Source organism: Notechis scutatus, chromosome 6, assembly GCF_049901735.1.
Source record: "Notechis scutatus isolate UNSWTSFEM ecotype Mainland chromosome 6, rNotScu1.2, whole genome shotgun sequence".
Taxonomy (NCBI): Eukaryota; Metazoa; Chordata; class Lepidosauria; order Squamata; family Elapidae; genus Notechis; species Notechis scutatus.
In genome coordinates this window covers 25,334,781-25,351,249 of record NC_142014.1, presented here as the reverse complement: position 1 = coordinate 25,351,249, position 16,469 = coordinate 25,334,781, and the positions used below count along the sequence as shown (strand labels likewise).

At 39.2% G+C, this 16,469-nt stretch overlaps 1 protein-coding gene across 2 annotated transcripts in view; it reads right to left on the bottom strand.

Annotated features, from left to right (window-relative positions):
- The window catches only part of ANO2 (anoctamin 2), a 178,184-nt gene that overhangs the window by 112,255 nt on the left and 49,460 nt on the right, over positions 1–16,469 (bottom strand). For both annotated transcript variants that reach the window (XM_087967719.1, XM_026679288.2), the window contains 3 exons: positions 15,889–15,944; positions 13,577–13,618; positions 5,500–5,564 (listed from right to left, as the gene is read on the bottom strand). In XM_087967719.1, the coding sequence (XP_087823845.1) occupies positions 5,500–5,564; positions 13,577–13,618; positions 15,889–15,944 (163 nt within the window). The remainder of the gene's footprint in view (positions 1–5,499; positions 5,565–13,576; positions 13,619–15,888; positions 15,945–16,469) is intronic.

Genomic DNA, 16,469 nt, shown 5'->3' with positions numbered 1-16,469 from the left:
CTATTCCATTCCATTCTTTTTTTTATTTTTTTTTAAAAAGTACTTTATTAAAGTTCAAGATATTAAAAAGTTTACAAAAGTTTCTGTAATAGAAATTATATTGACATCTTTCAATATCATTTTCTTGGCAGTACACTATCATATGTACACTTAGAATTTGACAGGTTTTTTTCATATTAACTATATTAATTTGCAGTTCTTAATTAATGTTAATAAATAAAGCTGTATCATCTTTATGGGCCACTAATTCAAGTAAAAAGGGAAGATAAGAAAAAAACAAGAGAAAAAAGAATATCATATTGACACTTAATATATGTATACATTTACCTAAAACAAAAATCAAGAGTATTTGTAGACTATGTGCTGTAGTTTAATATTCCATAAGTATGGGAGGAGGAAGGGTACACATTTTTATCATTCATTATTGCATATTTCTGTATATATATATATATATATTTTAAGCAAGTTTTATTAATTTCAGAAACAAACAAATCATCATCAACCATTACATATTTGAACCTTTTTCCATCATAAATTTTACAAGTCAGATAAAACCTTATCTTATACAATACAATTCTATTTTAAACAATTTCCATATGAGCATAAAAACATCTCTTATCCAATTTCTCTTTACTTCTCCTCACTCCTATCCAATTTCACCACCATTATTTCATCTATTTCTTTCTGACTAGATTATCGTCATTCTCTTTCTGTATTTCTAAAAGGTTTCACCAATGCTTCTCAAAAACATAAACAGACACAAACAAACATATAAAAAATCCTTTAGTAAAGTAACTTGGCCCCCGGTACCTCTCTTTATATGGGCTTTAATTATATTCATGCTCATCTTACAGATCATTATCTATTTTGTTTACCATTCTATATCTTCTATATATACTTCTCCACACATTTCACTCTTCATAATTCTATCTTATTCAATCCATCTTAATTTAATTCATTATATTTGTATCTTTTGCCCATCCTTCACTATCCCTCTATCTCATTCCTTATAATGAAAAAAAAAGAATTTCTCCTGAAATCACTAATCAGAGTATGATGCCTTTCTATCCTCTCCCTAAATATTAGATTAACATTTAAAATAACATCTAATACCCAATCTGATTCTGCTTGGTACATTCTATCTATTAATTTTTACTTTTAATAACAATAAAAACAGAGTAATAAATCAAAAATGTTTAAATACATAGTATCCTCCTAAATGCGTAGTTAAATAATAAATCTAAATAATAAATCTTATAGCATACATTTTAAAAATCAATCATTATTAAACATTTCAACATTTTAATTTCTTATTAACTCTTAAGCCATTCTAATTTTTTATTTCTAATACAAATGTTACAATACCATCTTATGTACCTTGCAAAATCTTTTTAAAGAAAATTTATACTTTACCCTTTATCCCTAAAAAAGATTCCTCTTTTCCCATCCAATTTTAAAACTTTGTGGCTTTTCTCCGCCTTTCCCCTTTCTTTCTTCCCCCACCAGATCTTCCTACCCCCCCTTCTTCTAACCTCTGTCTTGCTGGCATCCCTTCTCTGTTGTATTCCCTTTTTCTCTTGTTTACTATCATTGTATTTATTTTGCATCATATTTTTCTCTTTCTTAAATGTTTTTTAGATCTTAAGTCCTTCATTTTCCTCGCTTTCTTCCTTCCTTCTTTCTTAGATAAGTTTTGGGATTCATTAAAGATGGTGTCTTTGTCTTCTTCTTGTTGTTGTCCCATCTGTCGCATTGTCTGTTCATAGTTAACCAGCGCCATTTCTAAAAATAGAAAAGCTTTTCCATGCCATCTTTACAGGCTGCTTTTGTTTGCTCATATTCATCCCTCAATTCCTCAAAGGAGAAAGCCATTATAAATCTTTTCTTTTCTTTTTTTCCCTCTTTCTTCTTACTCCAACCAAAATATTCCAAAAAGAAGGGAAGACAATCCCACAGTCCACAATCCTCAATCAATCCAAGCCAAGCCAAAATTTCCCCTTTCTCTTCCAGGGGTAGTGTCAGACAAAGGAAAAAAGAAAATCCAAATCTGTATTTTGAAGCCTTATTAAAATTTTATTTCTGTCTCCAAATCCTTAAGGCATCTCCTCCAACAAAATCCAACCAGATAAATATATTTTTTTCTGTCCTCTCCCTTCCGACTTATCCCATATAGCTAGTTTTACCTGAAAAAAAAAACAGGTTTCTCAATATCCGTTTGTTAATTCCATCGGGAGGGAGAGTAAACTTTCCTTTCAGCACCTCAAAATTGCCGCCTGCTTTCTTTTGTGGAAAGAATCATCCAAAAAGCCATCACTTCCAGGAATTAAAGTAAATATATCTCAGAGTCCTGGATCGACCAAGAAGACTTTCACTTTTAAAAACTTTCTCCTCTTCCTCCTGCGCATACTTGCCCAGCTGCCGGCTTCTTTGTGGCGGCCATTACGGACCGCCGCTACACCGTCTTGGTAAAAGGGGGTTCTGCCGGCCAGGGAGGGGGTCTGCAACACCCCCAAACCCTTTTCCGGATCCCCCCTACCTTCAGCTGCCCCTGCAGGGCAGCCTTGCTCCGCACCCTTTCGGATCGGAGCCCCAAAAGCGGCTAGCGCGGCAGGGATCGCGCAGCTTCGCGAATCCCTACCGCTCGCAAAGCCGACAAACCGGAAAATCGCATATTTCTGTATATTTTTACAGTATATCTAGGTAATTATAAATCCTAATCTAAATATCTATCTAAATCTCACTTTTTTTCCTAGCAGCTCCTCAATTTCTATAACTTCTCCCTCATCCTGTCTGTTTGCTAATATTCCAATTTTGTTTCCCTTTTTTCCATTCCATTCTATTCCACCCCACCCCACACCTGGAGGCTTTCATAAAGAAACTAGACAATTATTTATCTGAAATGGTATTGGGTCTCCTGCTTAAGCAGGGAGTTTGACCAGAAGACCTGTAAGGTCCCTTCCAACTCTATTATTCTATGTTCTATGTATCAAGGTTTGTGTTGGAATTCTGCTTATCTCCTGCTCTCCTCTCTATTTATCTCTAAAGCGAAGATGTCTGAAGTTGCCCTTAACGCTTGGCAACTTTGCAGATACCCAATAGGCTTTTCTTGGTTATGAAACAGAGGGCGTTCATTTTTCCTTCCTCTGGATGTTTCATTGTTGTTGCTTTTTTTCCTTCTTCTTCACAACTTCCTACTGCACCCTCCAGCCCCAGGATTTCCTCCCAAGAATCAACTATCCAAGGATTAACCAGGTCGGTCCCTGATTAGTTTTAAAATCCAGACAAGGTCAGCCAGCTCATCAGCTATACAGGATTAATACACAGGAAAACCTGCCTTAATCCCTTTACCAGTTAATTCTAAGCCTCTTTTCTCTCCCATACAAACAAACAAAAAAAAATCTATATTTTTCTGGAACGGTGTAATTAATTTATCAGGCTGTCGATCAGCGTAGAGGCAAACATGCAACAATATAGATTCAGCCCTACAATTTATGATTGTTTTTATGATTCAAAGCAGCCTGAAAAATAGCCGATGGAGAGATGCTGTTTAAATCTTTCTTTCTCAGCAAAGGTTATGATTCTGAGCTGATCAAACACAGCTCATAAATGCTGGAACGGGATGATAACAACAATTTGACTTAGGAAAGGAGAGCCTTAAAGATTCTTCCTAGGATTAGTTTAGTGGTAAATACAGGCTCTCTTTTTCTGATGCTAGGAAATAATATCCCCTCTCCTGGAGAACCAAGATGGTTCAACCAGTCATTAACTCTTTTTATGTCGAGCAAGAAGGTAGAAATTATTTAATGCTCTCTTTACACTTCTATAATCATTTGCTTTTTCGCACAAGGGGAAAAACACGAAGATTATCATTCTCCTATGGCTTAAAAAAGAAAAGAAACAATGATGTAGCTTATTTCTTTTTTCAAGAGGCAACTGGACTTTCTGGTTTTTCTTTCAAGATGTTTCGCTCCTCATCCAAGAAGCTTCTACAGCTCTGACTGGATGGAGGGGAATGGAAGGATTTATACTCCTTGCAGACAGCTGGTCATTCGCATCCTTTTAGAGAGTCATTGAGGTGACCCTGAGGATACAGATAAACCTCCAAATGGCCTCAATGACTCTCTAAAACACAGGTGTCAAACTCAATTGTGTCATGTCATACATTGCAATGTATCATACATTGCAATGTCCTACCTGTCAATGAATACTTCAGCTTCAACCATAACAACACAAGAGCACACAATAGATACAAACTCAAAGTTAACCGCACCAAACTTGATTGCAGGAAATACGACTTCAGCAATAGAGTGGTCAATGTCTGGAATACTCTACCCGACTCTGTAGTTTCTTCCCAAACCCCAAAAACTTTAACCTTAGACTGTCTACTATTGACCTCACCCCTTTCCTAAGAGGTCTGTAGGGGGCGTGCATAAGCGCACCAACGTGCCTACCGTCCCTGTCCTATTGTTTCTCTTATTCTTCTTTTATTTTTCTTATATGTACCCATTTCATGTATTCACAACTATGTATGTGATGTAACATGATGTATCGCAACATTTTTTTTGCCTTTGCAGAGCTGGGGGGGCATGACACATGCCCCCAGTTTGACAGGCCTGCTCTAAAAGTATGCAAATGACCAGCTGTCTTCAAGGAGTATAAATCCTTCCATTCCCCACCATCCAGTCAGAGCTGAAGAAGCTTCTTGGATGCGAAGCAAATGTCTTCAAGGAAAAACAAACAAAGAAAGAAAGCCCAGTTGTTCCAAAGGTGCTTTTTTTCAAGAGGCAACTGGACTTTCCATTTTTTCTTTGAAAACATTTCACTTCTCATCCAAGAAGCTTTTTCAGCTCTGGGGAATGGAAGGATTTATACTCCTTGCAAACAGCTGGTCATTTGCATTGTTTTAGAGGGTCGTTGAGGCCACTTGGAGGTTTATCTGTGTCCTCAGGGTCACCTGAGTGGTGCAAATGGGTGCGGAGCCTTCTTAGAACTGCTGAAAGGAACTGTGTTGTAGACTGGAGATAGATGATGTTGCATCCCTCCCCCTCTGTTGAGAGAGGGCTGTTCAATTTTGACACAAATGGCCACGTTGACCCCTCTTTCAAACCCGCTGTCCACTCTGTCCAAAATGTGGAAAAAAGAAAAAAAAAAGCACTTTTGGGACAACCATGACTTGGATGACTGAGAATCTCTACAGACTTTTGGAGAAGTGACATTAGGTCCTTTGTTTTGCAACAGCCTAGTTGGTTAGACAGTGTCATCAACACAATGAACATGAATTTGGGCAAACTCCAAGAGACAGTGGAGGACAAAGGGAGTATCTGGCATGCTATGGTCAACGGGGTTGCGAAGAGTCAGACACGACTTGGTGACTGAACAACATAAACGAAGATGATGTAAAAAGAGAGGCAATTTTGCAAGATCCACGTGTGAGATTAATGCACGGTAGTGCACATCATAGAAAGGATCACAGATATCTATTAACCAAGGAAGTTTTACCTTATGAGGTCAATAGGCTGAAACTTGTAAAACGCTCCATATCGTGCCCACTCTCGATATAACAGCTAAGAAAGGAAAACAGACAAATGAAAACAGATAAGGATTGCATAGTGAGATTGTGTTACAGAATCGGCAAACATCAGATGTGGTACTATCTGCAAAAGGGGGTGTTTGTGCATTGGTACATTCATCTTTTAATATAGTTATTATTATTATTATTATTATTATTATTATTAATTTAATATGGTTTTTTTTATTTATAAATATTTACAGACCCCTCACATCCTGGACATAAACTGTTTCAACTCCTTCCCTCAAAACGACGCTATAGAGCCCTGCACACCAGAACAACTGGTCACAAGGACAGTTTTTTCCCAAACGCCATCACTCTGCTAAACAAATAATCCCCTCAACACTGTTCAAATATTTACAAAGTCTGCACTACTATTACTATTAATCTTCCCATCACTCCTTATCACCCATCCCTTCCCACTTGTGTGTCATGCCCCTGGTGGACTCTGAGGAAGAGGAGGAACAGCCAACAGGGAGTGGGAGTGTGGCTCCAGAGGTGGTAGAGGAGGCTGGGGAAGGGCAGAGGCCGGCTGAGCAGTCAGAGGAGGATCCAGGCCCATTCCCCTATCCATCCTAGGTCACGCAGGGAGGAGAGGATCAGGGAAAAGCGAGGTCTACTCAAGAGGAGATTACCATGATCCTCCTCGTGGCTTGCAGGTGGGAGCTATGTATATAAGTTTGCAACTGAGCAGTTAGAATTGCTGAAGTCAATTAGTGTTCACCTTGAAAGAGGCTTATCTTTGCTGGCGTTCTTCCCATGGACTTTTCTCAGTTATTTTCCTGGACTTTATAATTAGTTATCTCGGCTTGCTTCAGAACTCTCATCAATGCAGTTTGTTTTGGTTTTCTGTTTGCCTCCTTAATTACTTTTGTGACTGTAAACTGTGCCTAATAAAACAGTGAAGTTAAATTGAAGGCTTTACCGGACTTTAATATATGTTTTGGGTTTGGGGTTATTTTGAGAGACTACGGGTCATCACAGTGTGACTGTATGACTGTAACTTTGTTGCTTGTATCCTTACGATTTATATTGACTGATTCCTAGTATGATTTGATTGCTTATTTGTACCCTATGACTTTTATTAAGTGTTGCACCTTATGATTCTTGATGAATGTATCTTTTCTTTTTATGTACACTGAGAGCCTATGGACCAAGACAAATTCCTTATGTGTCTAATCACACTTGGCCAATAAATAATTTATTCATTCATTCATTTATAATGTGACATACAAAGAAAATACAAAAGTAAATATTAGGGAAATATTTCTTGCCCATCCTCCTAAAAATGGTCTTTAAGCAGCATTTTTCTGCACTAAAATTCTAACTATAATCTATACCTATCTGGATGATCAAAATGACATACAAAGACTTGGACCCAGTTAGAAATTGAATAAAACCCGTTTACTTTCCTGGACTTGGTGATAGATCTTAGACCAAGGCATACTATAGCAAGAACTGCTGTGAAAGAGCTTTGCATAAGATTGCTTCTGTAGATCTCTATTTCATTTATTTATGAAATACATTTATTTATTATTAAATTTATTTGCCACCCATCTCGCTATCAACCAAATTTGGCCAGCTTATGCTATCATAAATAACAATATAGGTGGATTTAAAAGTCAGAAATATTAAAACATTAAGTATTAAAATATGAACAATATATTAGATGAAAAGATCAATGCATAAGCTGGAGGTGGAGGTGGCATTTTATCTAATCTTACTAAACATCTCCAGCATTTATGTAGCCACCATCTATTGAAAGGAAGTCATAAGTCTGATTTTCTCTTTTTTTTAAAAATAACCACCACCATTTTTGATTAGTTTATAATATAACATACAAACAAAGTACAAAAGTAAATAGTAGGGAAGGTAGGGAAGGGAAAATGGAAGGGAAAAAATAGGGAAAGAAAAGAGGGGAGGCATTTACAAAGAGAGAGGGAGAGAGAGACAGAGAGAGACAGAGATAGAGACAGACAGAGAGACGGAGAGAGAGGGAGAGAGAGAGGCAAAGACAGAGAGAGGAAAACAGAGACAGAAAGACAGAGAGAGAGAGACAAAGACAGAGAGAGAAGAACAGAGAGACAGAGAGAGCGAGCGCGAGAGAGAAAGACACACAGAGAGAAACAGACAGAGAGAGAGAGAGAGACAGAGACAGAGACAGAGAGAGAGGAGAGAGACAGACAGAGAGACAGACCCACAGACACACACACAGACAGAGACAGAGGGAGAGGGAGAGAGAGAGAGAGAGAGAGAGAGAGAAATGGAGAGATGGAGAGAGAGAGAGGGAGAGAGAGAGAGAGAGAGAGAGAGAGGAGGGAGAGACAGAGAGAGAGACAGAGAGACAGCGAGACAGAAAGACAGAGAGACAGACAGACAGACAGACAGACAGACAGACAGACAGACAGAATCTGGACTTCATCTCTTTGTTCGTACCAAGCCACACCCGATCCCTGCTTCACAGCAGTACCAACAATTAGCAACAAGGGAAATATTAGCACTTGATTCCAGTCTGGATTAAGCCACAAAAGGTGTGAATTAGACCTGATACTTCCTTTTCCTATTTGGCCTTGGATTCTAAATATAACAATAAGCTCAGATGAGTCCTTTCTGCATATGTCAAATCCCTGGAATGAGAATACGAGCAGTAAAAGACGATGCACATTATTCAAACATGAAGTATCCTTTTTACATAAAACCAAATTGATTTCCCCCCCCTCTCTGTCTGGAACATCATCATCCATTGTCTTTATAGCACTGTCAATGTTAGCCCCATTCATTAAGTAATTCTGGCCACAGACGCTTCCGTAGGATTAATCAGAATAATGGTACAGGTTGTCCTCAAATTACGACCGTAATGGAGCCTGACCATCAGAGTCATAAGTTGTGATGGTCATAAAAATCACAACCAATTTGATTTTATGACCTTTGCGGTGGTCATTAAGTAAATGTTAATGGTTTGCTATGGGCATAATTTTGCTAGTTTGGAGCAAAACCATTGTAAAATATTGTCGTATGTTTGTTAGGACATTGTAACCGCTTGCTGATCACTTAAAATGACCGATCATAAGGTGAGTACTATCTGTACTGAACCAGCATTAGTAAGAATCAAGAATTAAGCATAATGGAGTGGTTGCTTATATGCAGCTATATTTTTTCCAATTGTCATCTACCGTACACAATCACATGTGCCAGACCTGGTTTTGCCCAGAACACAATTTGGAACGCTGTAGCATTGAGAAAGTTTCATTCCAAAAGTATGTTTCTCATACTTCTCTTTTTTTATTTATTTGATTTATATCCCACCTACCTGCTCTGAGGACCACTTAGAAAAGATAACAAGGTCTCAAATGACGCAGGGATTGCTAAAGAAATCCCTTTGTTTTCTAGAGCTAGGCAACCATGTCTGTCTGTAAGTCCCATTTGGAGGCTATCTTGTAGATTTGAACCTCAAATTTCATACACAAATCTCATACACAATTTTCTAGCCTTAATTTTTTTATCAGTTAAACTGACTATAGCTTTCTCTTTCTCTTTCTCTTTTCTTTCTTTCTTTCTTTCTTTCTTTCTTTCTTTCTTTCTTTCTTTCTTTCTTTCTTTCTTTTTTTCTTTCTCTCTCTCTCTCTCTTTCTTTCTTTCTTTCTTTCTTTCTTTCTTTCCTCCCTTCCTTCCATCCATCTAATCTTGCCTTTATTGTTTTTACAAATAACTTAAGACAGAAAACATATCCAATACACCTCCTTCCTCTTATTTTCTGCGACAATAGCAAACCTGTGCAGTGGATTGGGCTGAGAGAGCGTGACTGAGGGAAAGTCACGCAGCTGGCTTTCATGCCTAAGGTGGGACTAGAACTCACTGTCTCCTGGTGATCCGCCCAAAGTCACTCAGCTGGCTTTCATACCTAAGGCAGGGCTAGAACTCAAAATCTCCTGGTGATTGGCCCAAAGTCACTCAGCTGCCTTTCATGGCTAAGGTGGAACTAAAACTCAAGGTCTCCTGATTTCTAACCAGGTGTCTTAACCATTAGATCAAACTGGCTCTCAACAATGATAACTGTATAACATGATCATACATGTAGAATTAGGGTTTGTTTGTTTGTTTATGATGTTCTCCCCCCTTTCTTTATGAGGGCCTATCTTTTAAATGAAGTGAATGTGAGATTCCAATCTTGCTCTAGAAAATATCCCGGGAGCTAAATTAACATTCGTAGGGAGAACATGAGCTGCACATCATGTTCCTTTGTGAGGATGTCCGGCCTGCTTCTATCACAGAGACTCTTTTTCCCTAATGAGAATGTGAAGAAGGCTCACAGGATTTACCTTTTGCCCGATGACCTGGTCCATAAATCTTCATCAACAGCCCTTCCATTCCAAGATAATGCAAGCCAGATGACTTGTTGTCCACCTTGGAAAGAAAGTGGAAGCCACTGCATTGCTGACAGGGGACAAAAGTTGCATCTGTGTTTTAAAAGGGCCACCAGCCAAAGGAGAGGCCGGTAGAAAACAGCTATGGAGAAACCCCTCTCTCTTCCTTTTAAATCTGATCTGGGCAATCCAGGAAATTGAAGCCCGAAACTGTTCAGGCCCAGATAGAAAACAGATGATCTTATGCACAGAAAATCTACAGTCGGAGCTTTGCAGCCCTGCTAGGGGAACACATGTCAGCAATTCATGCAGCATTTCCAGTGGGAAGGAGGGAACCTTTTATGCATTTGATGCTTAACACTTTGCAAGAAGACCAGCCCAACTAGGATATTTTTCCAGGCAACTTAAAGGTGTCCCCTTCCACCATCCTATCCATCCCACTTATATTCTACTAGTCTTTCTGATTTAGCTACTCTTTTAATATTTTGTTGTCCAGTTGCACTGATGCACAACCTCCCCTTCGCATAGGAAGGAGATGTTCCTTCTCAGGCAGGAATGTCAACTTTGAAATGTGCCTATGCTGTTGCAGCCACCTTTTCGTTTCTCAGCCTGCCACAGCCTGTGAGGTGGAGGGAAAGGGTTGGAATGCTAACTGCAGATGACAGCAAGAAGCCATCCCGTGGGAACCAAGGTCATGTCAACAGATGTTTGGCAATGACCTGAAGGAATTGCCATGATGTTGTTGTTAGTCAGTCACAAAGTCATGTCTGACTCATCATGACCTCAGGCCTTCCTGTCCTCTACCATCCTCCGGAGTCCATTTAAGCTCACGCCGACTGCTTCAGTGACTCCATCCAGTCACCTCATTCTCTGCCGCCCCCTTCTTCTTCTTTTGCTCTCAATCTGCTCCCAATCTTTCTTACACTCTTCTTCAGGGAGTCCTTCCTTCTCATGAGGTGGTCAAAGTATTTGAGTTTCATCTTCAGGATCTGGCCTTCTAAAGAGCAGTCAGGGTTGGTCTCCTCTAGCACTGACCGGTTGGATCTCCTTGCAGTCCAAGGGGCTCGCGGGAGTCTTCTCCAGCACCTGAGTTCAAAGCCTTCCGTTCTTTGGCGCTAAGCCTTCCTTGTGGTCCAACTTTCACAGCCACACATTGCAACTGGGAAAACCATAGCCTTGACTATATACATTTTTGTTGGCAGGGTGATGATGTCTCTGCTTTTTAGGCTGTCTAGATTTGCCATAGCTTTCCTCCCCAGGAGCAAGCTTCTTTTAATTTCTTGGCTGCAGTCCCCACCTGCAGTGATTTTGGAGCCCATGAAAATAAAATCTGTCACTACGTCCATTTCTTCCCCATCTATTTGCCAGGAATTGAGAGGGCCGGATGCCCTGATCTTAGTTTTCTTACTGTTGAGTTTCAAGCCAATTTTTGAACTCTCCTCCTTCACCCGCATCAAGAGGCTTGTTAGTTGCTCTTCACTTTCTGCCATTAGAGTGGCCTCATCTGCATATCTGAAGTTGTCAATATTTCCCCTGGCAATCTTAATTCCAACTTGTAATTCATCTAGTCCTGCCTTTCTCATGATGTGCTCTGCATATAAGTTAAATAGGCAGAGCGACAGAATACAACAATGGTGGCTAACCTTTTCAGCACTGAGTGCCCAAAGCACGCATACGTGTGCACAAATGCATGCGTGCACACACAACTCCCCAAAATTCAATGTGCGTGCATCTCCCATGCATGCACCCCGTCCCACCCCAAGACCCGAGGACCAGCTGGCCGGTGGGAGGTGCACAAGCATGGTTGGTGGAGCTGAGCTGGGGCACACGTGCCATAGGGCTTTTTGTGCCACCTCTGGCACACATGCCATAGGTTTGCCATCACGGGTATACAGCCTTGCCGAACTCCTTTCTCAATTTTGAACCAATCAGTGGCTCCGAGTTGCCATGGAGGCACCAAAACAATGAAATCAAGAGCAAGCTATTTGAACAAAAGCAGTCAAGCCCAGAATCGAAAAATCATCTAGATTGTGAAAAGAAGCAGAAGAGACACTAGATCGTATGCTCAGCTCACTCACAAAACCAACACAAACTGTTTCTATTTTGAAATTGCTTCTGGATTTTGTGCTTACAAAGGGGAAAAATAGATATATGAAACTTTGATTTTATTTTTGTAAACTAGACAGCCTTATTGTTATAGAAACGGCTTATCTATACTGTTGGGTAAAGGCAAAAAGTTGTGGTTGTAATGTTGTTACTTTCCACTATGCTAAAGAGAGTGCAAGTCAGTGCCTTTTTCTTTTTCTCCTGTTACACTATATGCCACCTTTTCCCCTCCTTCTCTTCTTACTTTTTCCTGCTATTTTTTCTTTGTATTTTATACTTTGATAAACTAATAAAAAAGTTAAATGAAACTCACACAAACTTTAGGAATAAAGAACGACATAACATAGTCGGCAACATTATTCACTACCACATCTTTGCATTGCCAGTAATGAAAAATTGGTTGGAACGTATGGTTGGAAAAGTAGTTGAAAACAAACAGAAGAAAGTGGGGATAGTTGATGAAGTGATATACCATGGGATGGTAGATTAGAAGACAAAGAATTCTTTGAGAAGATCATATAGCATTCAGTTCTGGAAATCGAAGTGGAAAGATTATGGCATAAACCAGCTATGGTGATTCCAGTGATTATCAACACCTTGGGTGTCATACCAAAATCTTGGATGACACTTAGAAAAACTGCACTGATGAAATTCCTTCTTTAAATTACAGAGGGCCATAACTGCTTGGATCTGGACATACACTATGAGAACAAATTATGACATCTTAGGTTCTTGGGAAGAATGCGATGCATAGCAAGGCCAACACCAGCTAACGATCTGGCAGCAATGATTTATATTGTTGCATTATATAATAATTAGCTTGATACCCATGCTTCACTATGAAACTATGTGATAGGGCTTAGTTTTGGGGGAGGAAAATAAGGGGGGGGGGGATTCTGCATCTGCCTACCAGCATCCATCAGTATTCATCTGGCTAGCGTCCTGTCTGTATGTAGGAGAGTTGAGGGCTTTTTGGAAACCAAAATAGTATTTGCTGTGTGAGCAAGGAGACAGCAAGGAGCCTTGGCTTAGCTCAACTGTTCTGTACTGGTTGCTTCTGTGAAACTAAAACTGAAACTCCTCTCCTCTGCTTGTGTTTTGTACTTGGAACAGACGTCTTTTCAGGTGGGGAGGGGGAGTAGAACTCCTTAGCATCAGAGCATGTTAATAATAATAATAATATACAAAATGCTAATGCTCTGATGGTCATTCCGAAAAATCCTTTCTTAGTGAGTACCTATAAGCCAAGAAGCCAAATTTCAAGTTTGTAGGCTTTATGGTTCTGGAGATTTTGTGATGATGCATGAGTGGTATTTTGTTTTTATATATATAGAAGATAGATACACTGACTCCAAAATAGTGGAATATCCTTTTGTGCAATCTCTATCAAGATAAATCAGCTGTGAAAGATCAGGAGAACTTCAGCTTTGGTTGCGTCTTGTTTGTCTAAGAGTCTTTTAATGACAGACCTATTTGCAAGGACTTGTCTGTAGTTATAACTTTCATACCAACCCAAATGAAGCTGCAAATATTTTACCTTCCTTTCATTCATGTCCTTACTTTCACCTTCATATTCACCCTGAAAAAAAATCAATGACATGCATGTTAAAATATACATTTCATAGTAACATAAGACTGTACATGGAAATGTTTTAAGCCAAGCACCGTCTATAAAAACTGCTCTTTAATCCAGGCCGATAACGGGCTTGCAGTTCAGATATTTCTCATTACTAGCTGAGCTATCAAGAGTAATTTTTCTCTTTATCTCATAAAATGAAAGTGCTGACCTAGATTTCTTAAACTCCCCAAAGTACTGTATTTTACCGATAAAGCACACGATTTCCTTGAGCAACTTCCAAAGGCAATATTAATAACTGGATTTTCCCATATCCCTCTCCACTTTATCACCTTCTAATCTTGCCTTCATTGTCATCCTTTACCCTGACAAAGACTTCCTGAAGTGTAGATCTAATTGGAGGATGGATGGAGATGGTGTTAATGAGGTGAAATATATTATAGAACATATTGAATAAATAGAGCCTGTAGCGGTGCTGTCATATCAAATTACTGATGATAGGGAAGACTATTTCTGCACTGTCTTTGTTGGGTGAAGAAAAAAAAGAATCCTGTCTAAAAAGTAGCATTTGATGGCAAATCTTAAGTTTCTCCCAAGACTTTGATCCTGAAGGCCCTTCCTTAGCATATAAAGGTACTATATAAAGATACTAGCTGGCTACCAGTGCTTCGTGACAAAACTTGGTGATCGGGCTGTGCAGGAGAAATTCGGTTCACAATCCATTGGCTCAGTGGTGGTCGGTGATTGAAACACATAAGGTAATATCGTTCCCACTGCCTTGAGTCCAGAAGCAGTTCCATAGGTGGAAGGCATAGACATTTTGGTGAGGTACCGACGTTTAGTAATGTAAGGAGTCCCAGACTGCTCCTGAGTGAAGGAGTGGAACGTCTGCCAGTTTGAACTGAGGTAACGGAATGTGAGGCAACTGGCAGTTGGAAGAGAGTTCTTTTCAGGTGGGGAGGGGGAGTAGAACTTCTTAGCATCAGAGCATGTTAATTACTGTATAAGAAATACTAATGCTCTGATGGTCATTCCGAAAAATCCTTTCTTAGTGAGCATCTAGAAGCCAAGAGGAATATACATGTCAAATTTCAAGTTTGTAGCCTTTATAGTTCTGGAGATTTTGTGATGAGTGAGTGGTGCTTGACTTTTAGATAGATAGATAGATAGATAGATAGATAGATAGATAGATAGATAGATAGATAGATAGATAGATAGATATGGATATGGATATGGATATGGATATATAGATATAGATAGATATAAATAGATATAGATATATAGTTAGTCTCCCTGTCAGCCTTGCCAGAGAAACTGAACATAGAATAAAAGAGTTGGAAGGGACCTTGGAGGTCTTCCTATCTAGCCCCCTGTTCCCTATACCATTTCAGACAAGTAACTGTCCAGTCTCTTTTTTCGAAGCTTCCAGTGATGGAGCACCCACAACTTCTGAAGGCAAGCTATTCTATTGATTGATTGCTCTAACCATTAGGAATGTTCTTAGTTCTAAGTTGGTTCTCTCCTTGGTTAGTTTCCATCCATTGTTTCTTGTCTTGCTTTTTGGTGCTTTGGAAAATAGGTTAACCCCCTCTTCTTTGTTCCTGTTCTGACCCAAACCTTGTTCCAAGGAAACAAACACGAAACGGAGGTAACAGCAAAACCTTTTAATGATTCTTTACGAATTCCATTCCTTCCCAGTTAAAAGGCTGTTTCAAACTAATTGTCTCTGCTAAGAACGAGCGTTGCCAAGGTTGTGCAAGGTTGCCAAGAACACTAGATAAAGTTACTAAGAAATATTTCAAAGACAAAGAGTCTCCAAACACCAACCAAGATACTCCAAACCTCCACAAGGCTTGAGTGCAAAAACTTATTTGCTTCCTGCAAAGAACTCCGATTTCTCAGCTGGCTCTTATCTCCTAAGGGGGGGGGCATTACTTTGCAGCTGCTCTTTCCTTCAAGCAGCCCTGCGCACATGCGCACTGGGCACAGGCTCCTCAGGGACCTCTTCATCACTGCTGCCAGCCTCCACAATCTCTGAAGGCAGCACTCCACTCCCTGGTGGTCCTGGCCGCATCCCTTCATCACAAGCAGGCCCCTCATCTGAGTCCTTGCTCTCCAAGACCTCAGCCGTCCTCACCTGCTGCCGGTGAACCACAACAGTTCCCCAACATAATATCTGGGACCATGCTGAATTTAATGTGAAACAAATATCAATGATATTGTCATTCTAAACTTGGTCCTTATAAAAATTAGGATTAAAAGTGTATACTTACATCATGTAGAGGATAAGCTGCTTCATAAACATTATTTGCTATTAATGTGTTAATACCTAAAAAAGGGTACAAGTTAGGATATTATCAGTATTGTTTTATTTTGTATTATTTTTGTGTGTGTGTGTGTGTGTGTGTGTGTGTGTGTGTTTTCAGCTTAAATTTAGAGCTGAAATTAATTTTCCAAATTATAATTTTGGGGTAGCAGGAAATCAGATTTTGTCCCTGGAAATGCAACTTTAAATTTGAGCCAACATTTGAGTTTTAGAATCCAAACTTAAATTCAGCTGATTGATTTTTTTCAAATATTTAAGATGCTCTTTACCTATAATGATATCTTTATTCTTCGTTTTAATAAGATTTACGAATGCAATTGGAAGTTATGCTGCTATTGAAAAGGCACCATAACTTAAAAACAGAAGCAAATGCCAAATATTCACTGAATACTAAAAGACATGAATCTTTTTTATGAGAATATATATATATATATATAAATTACCATTTCATCGAAAGGAATGGTATTAAAATATAACCCACAAATATTGCCCATAAAAATCCAAACAACATTACTGTCATTTAAGGAA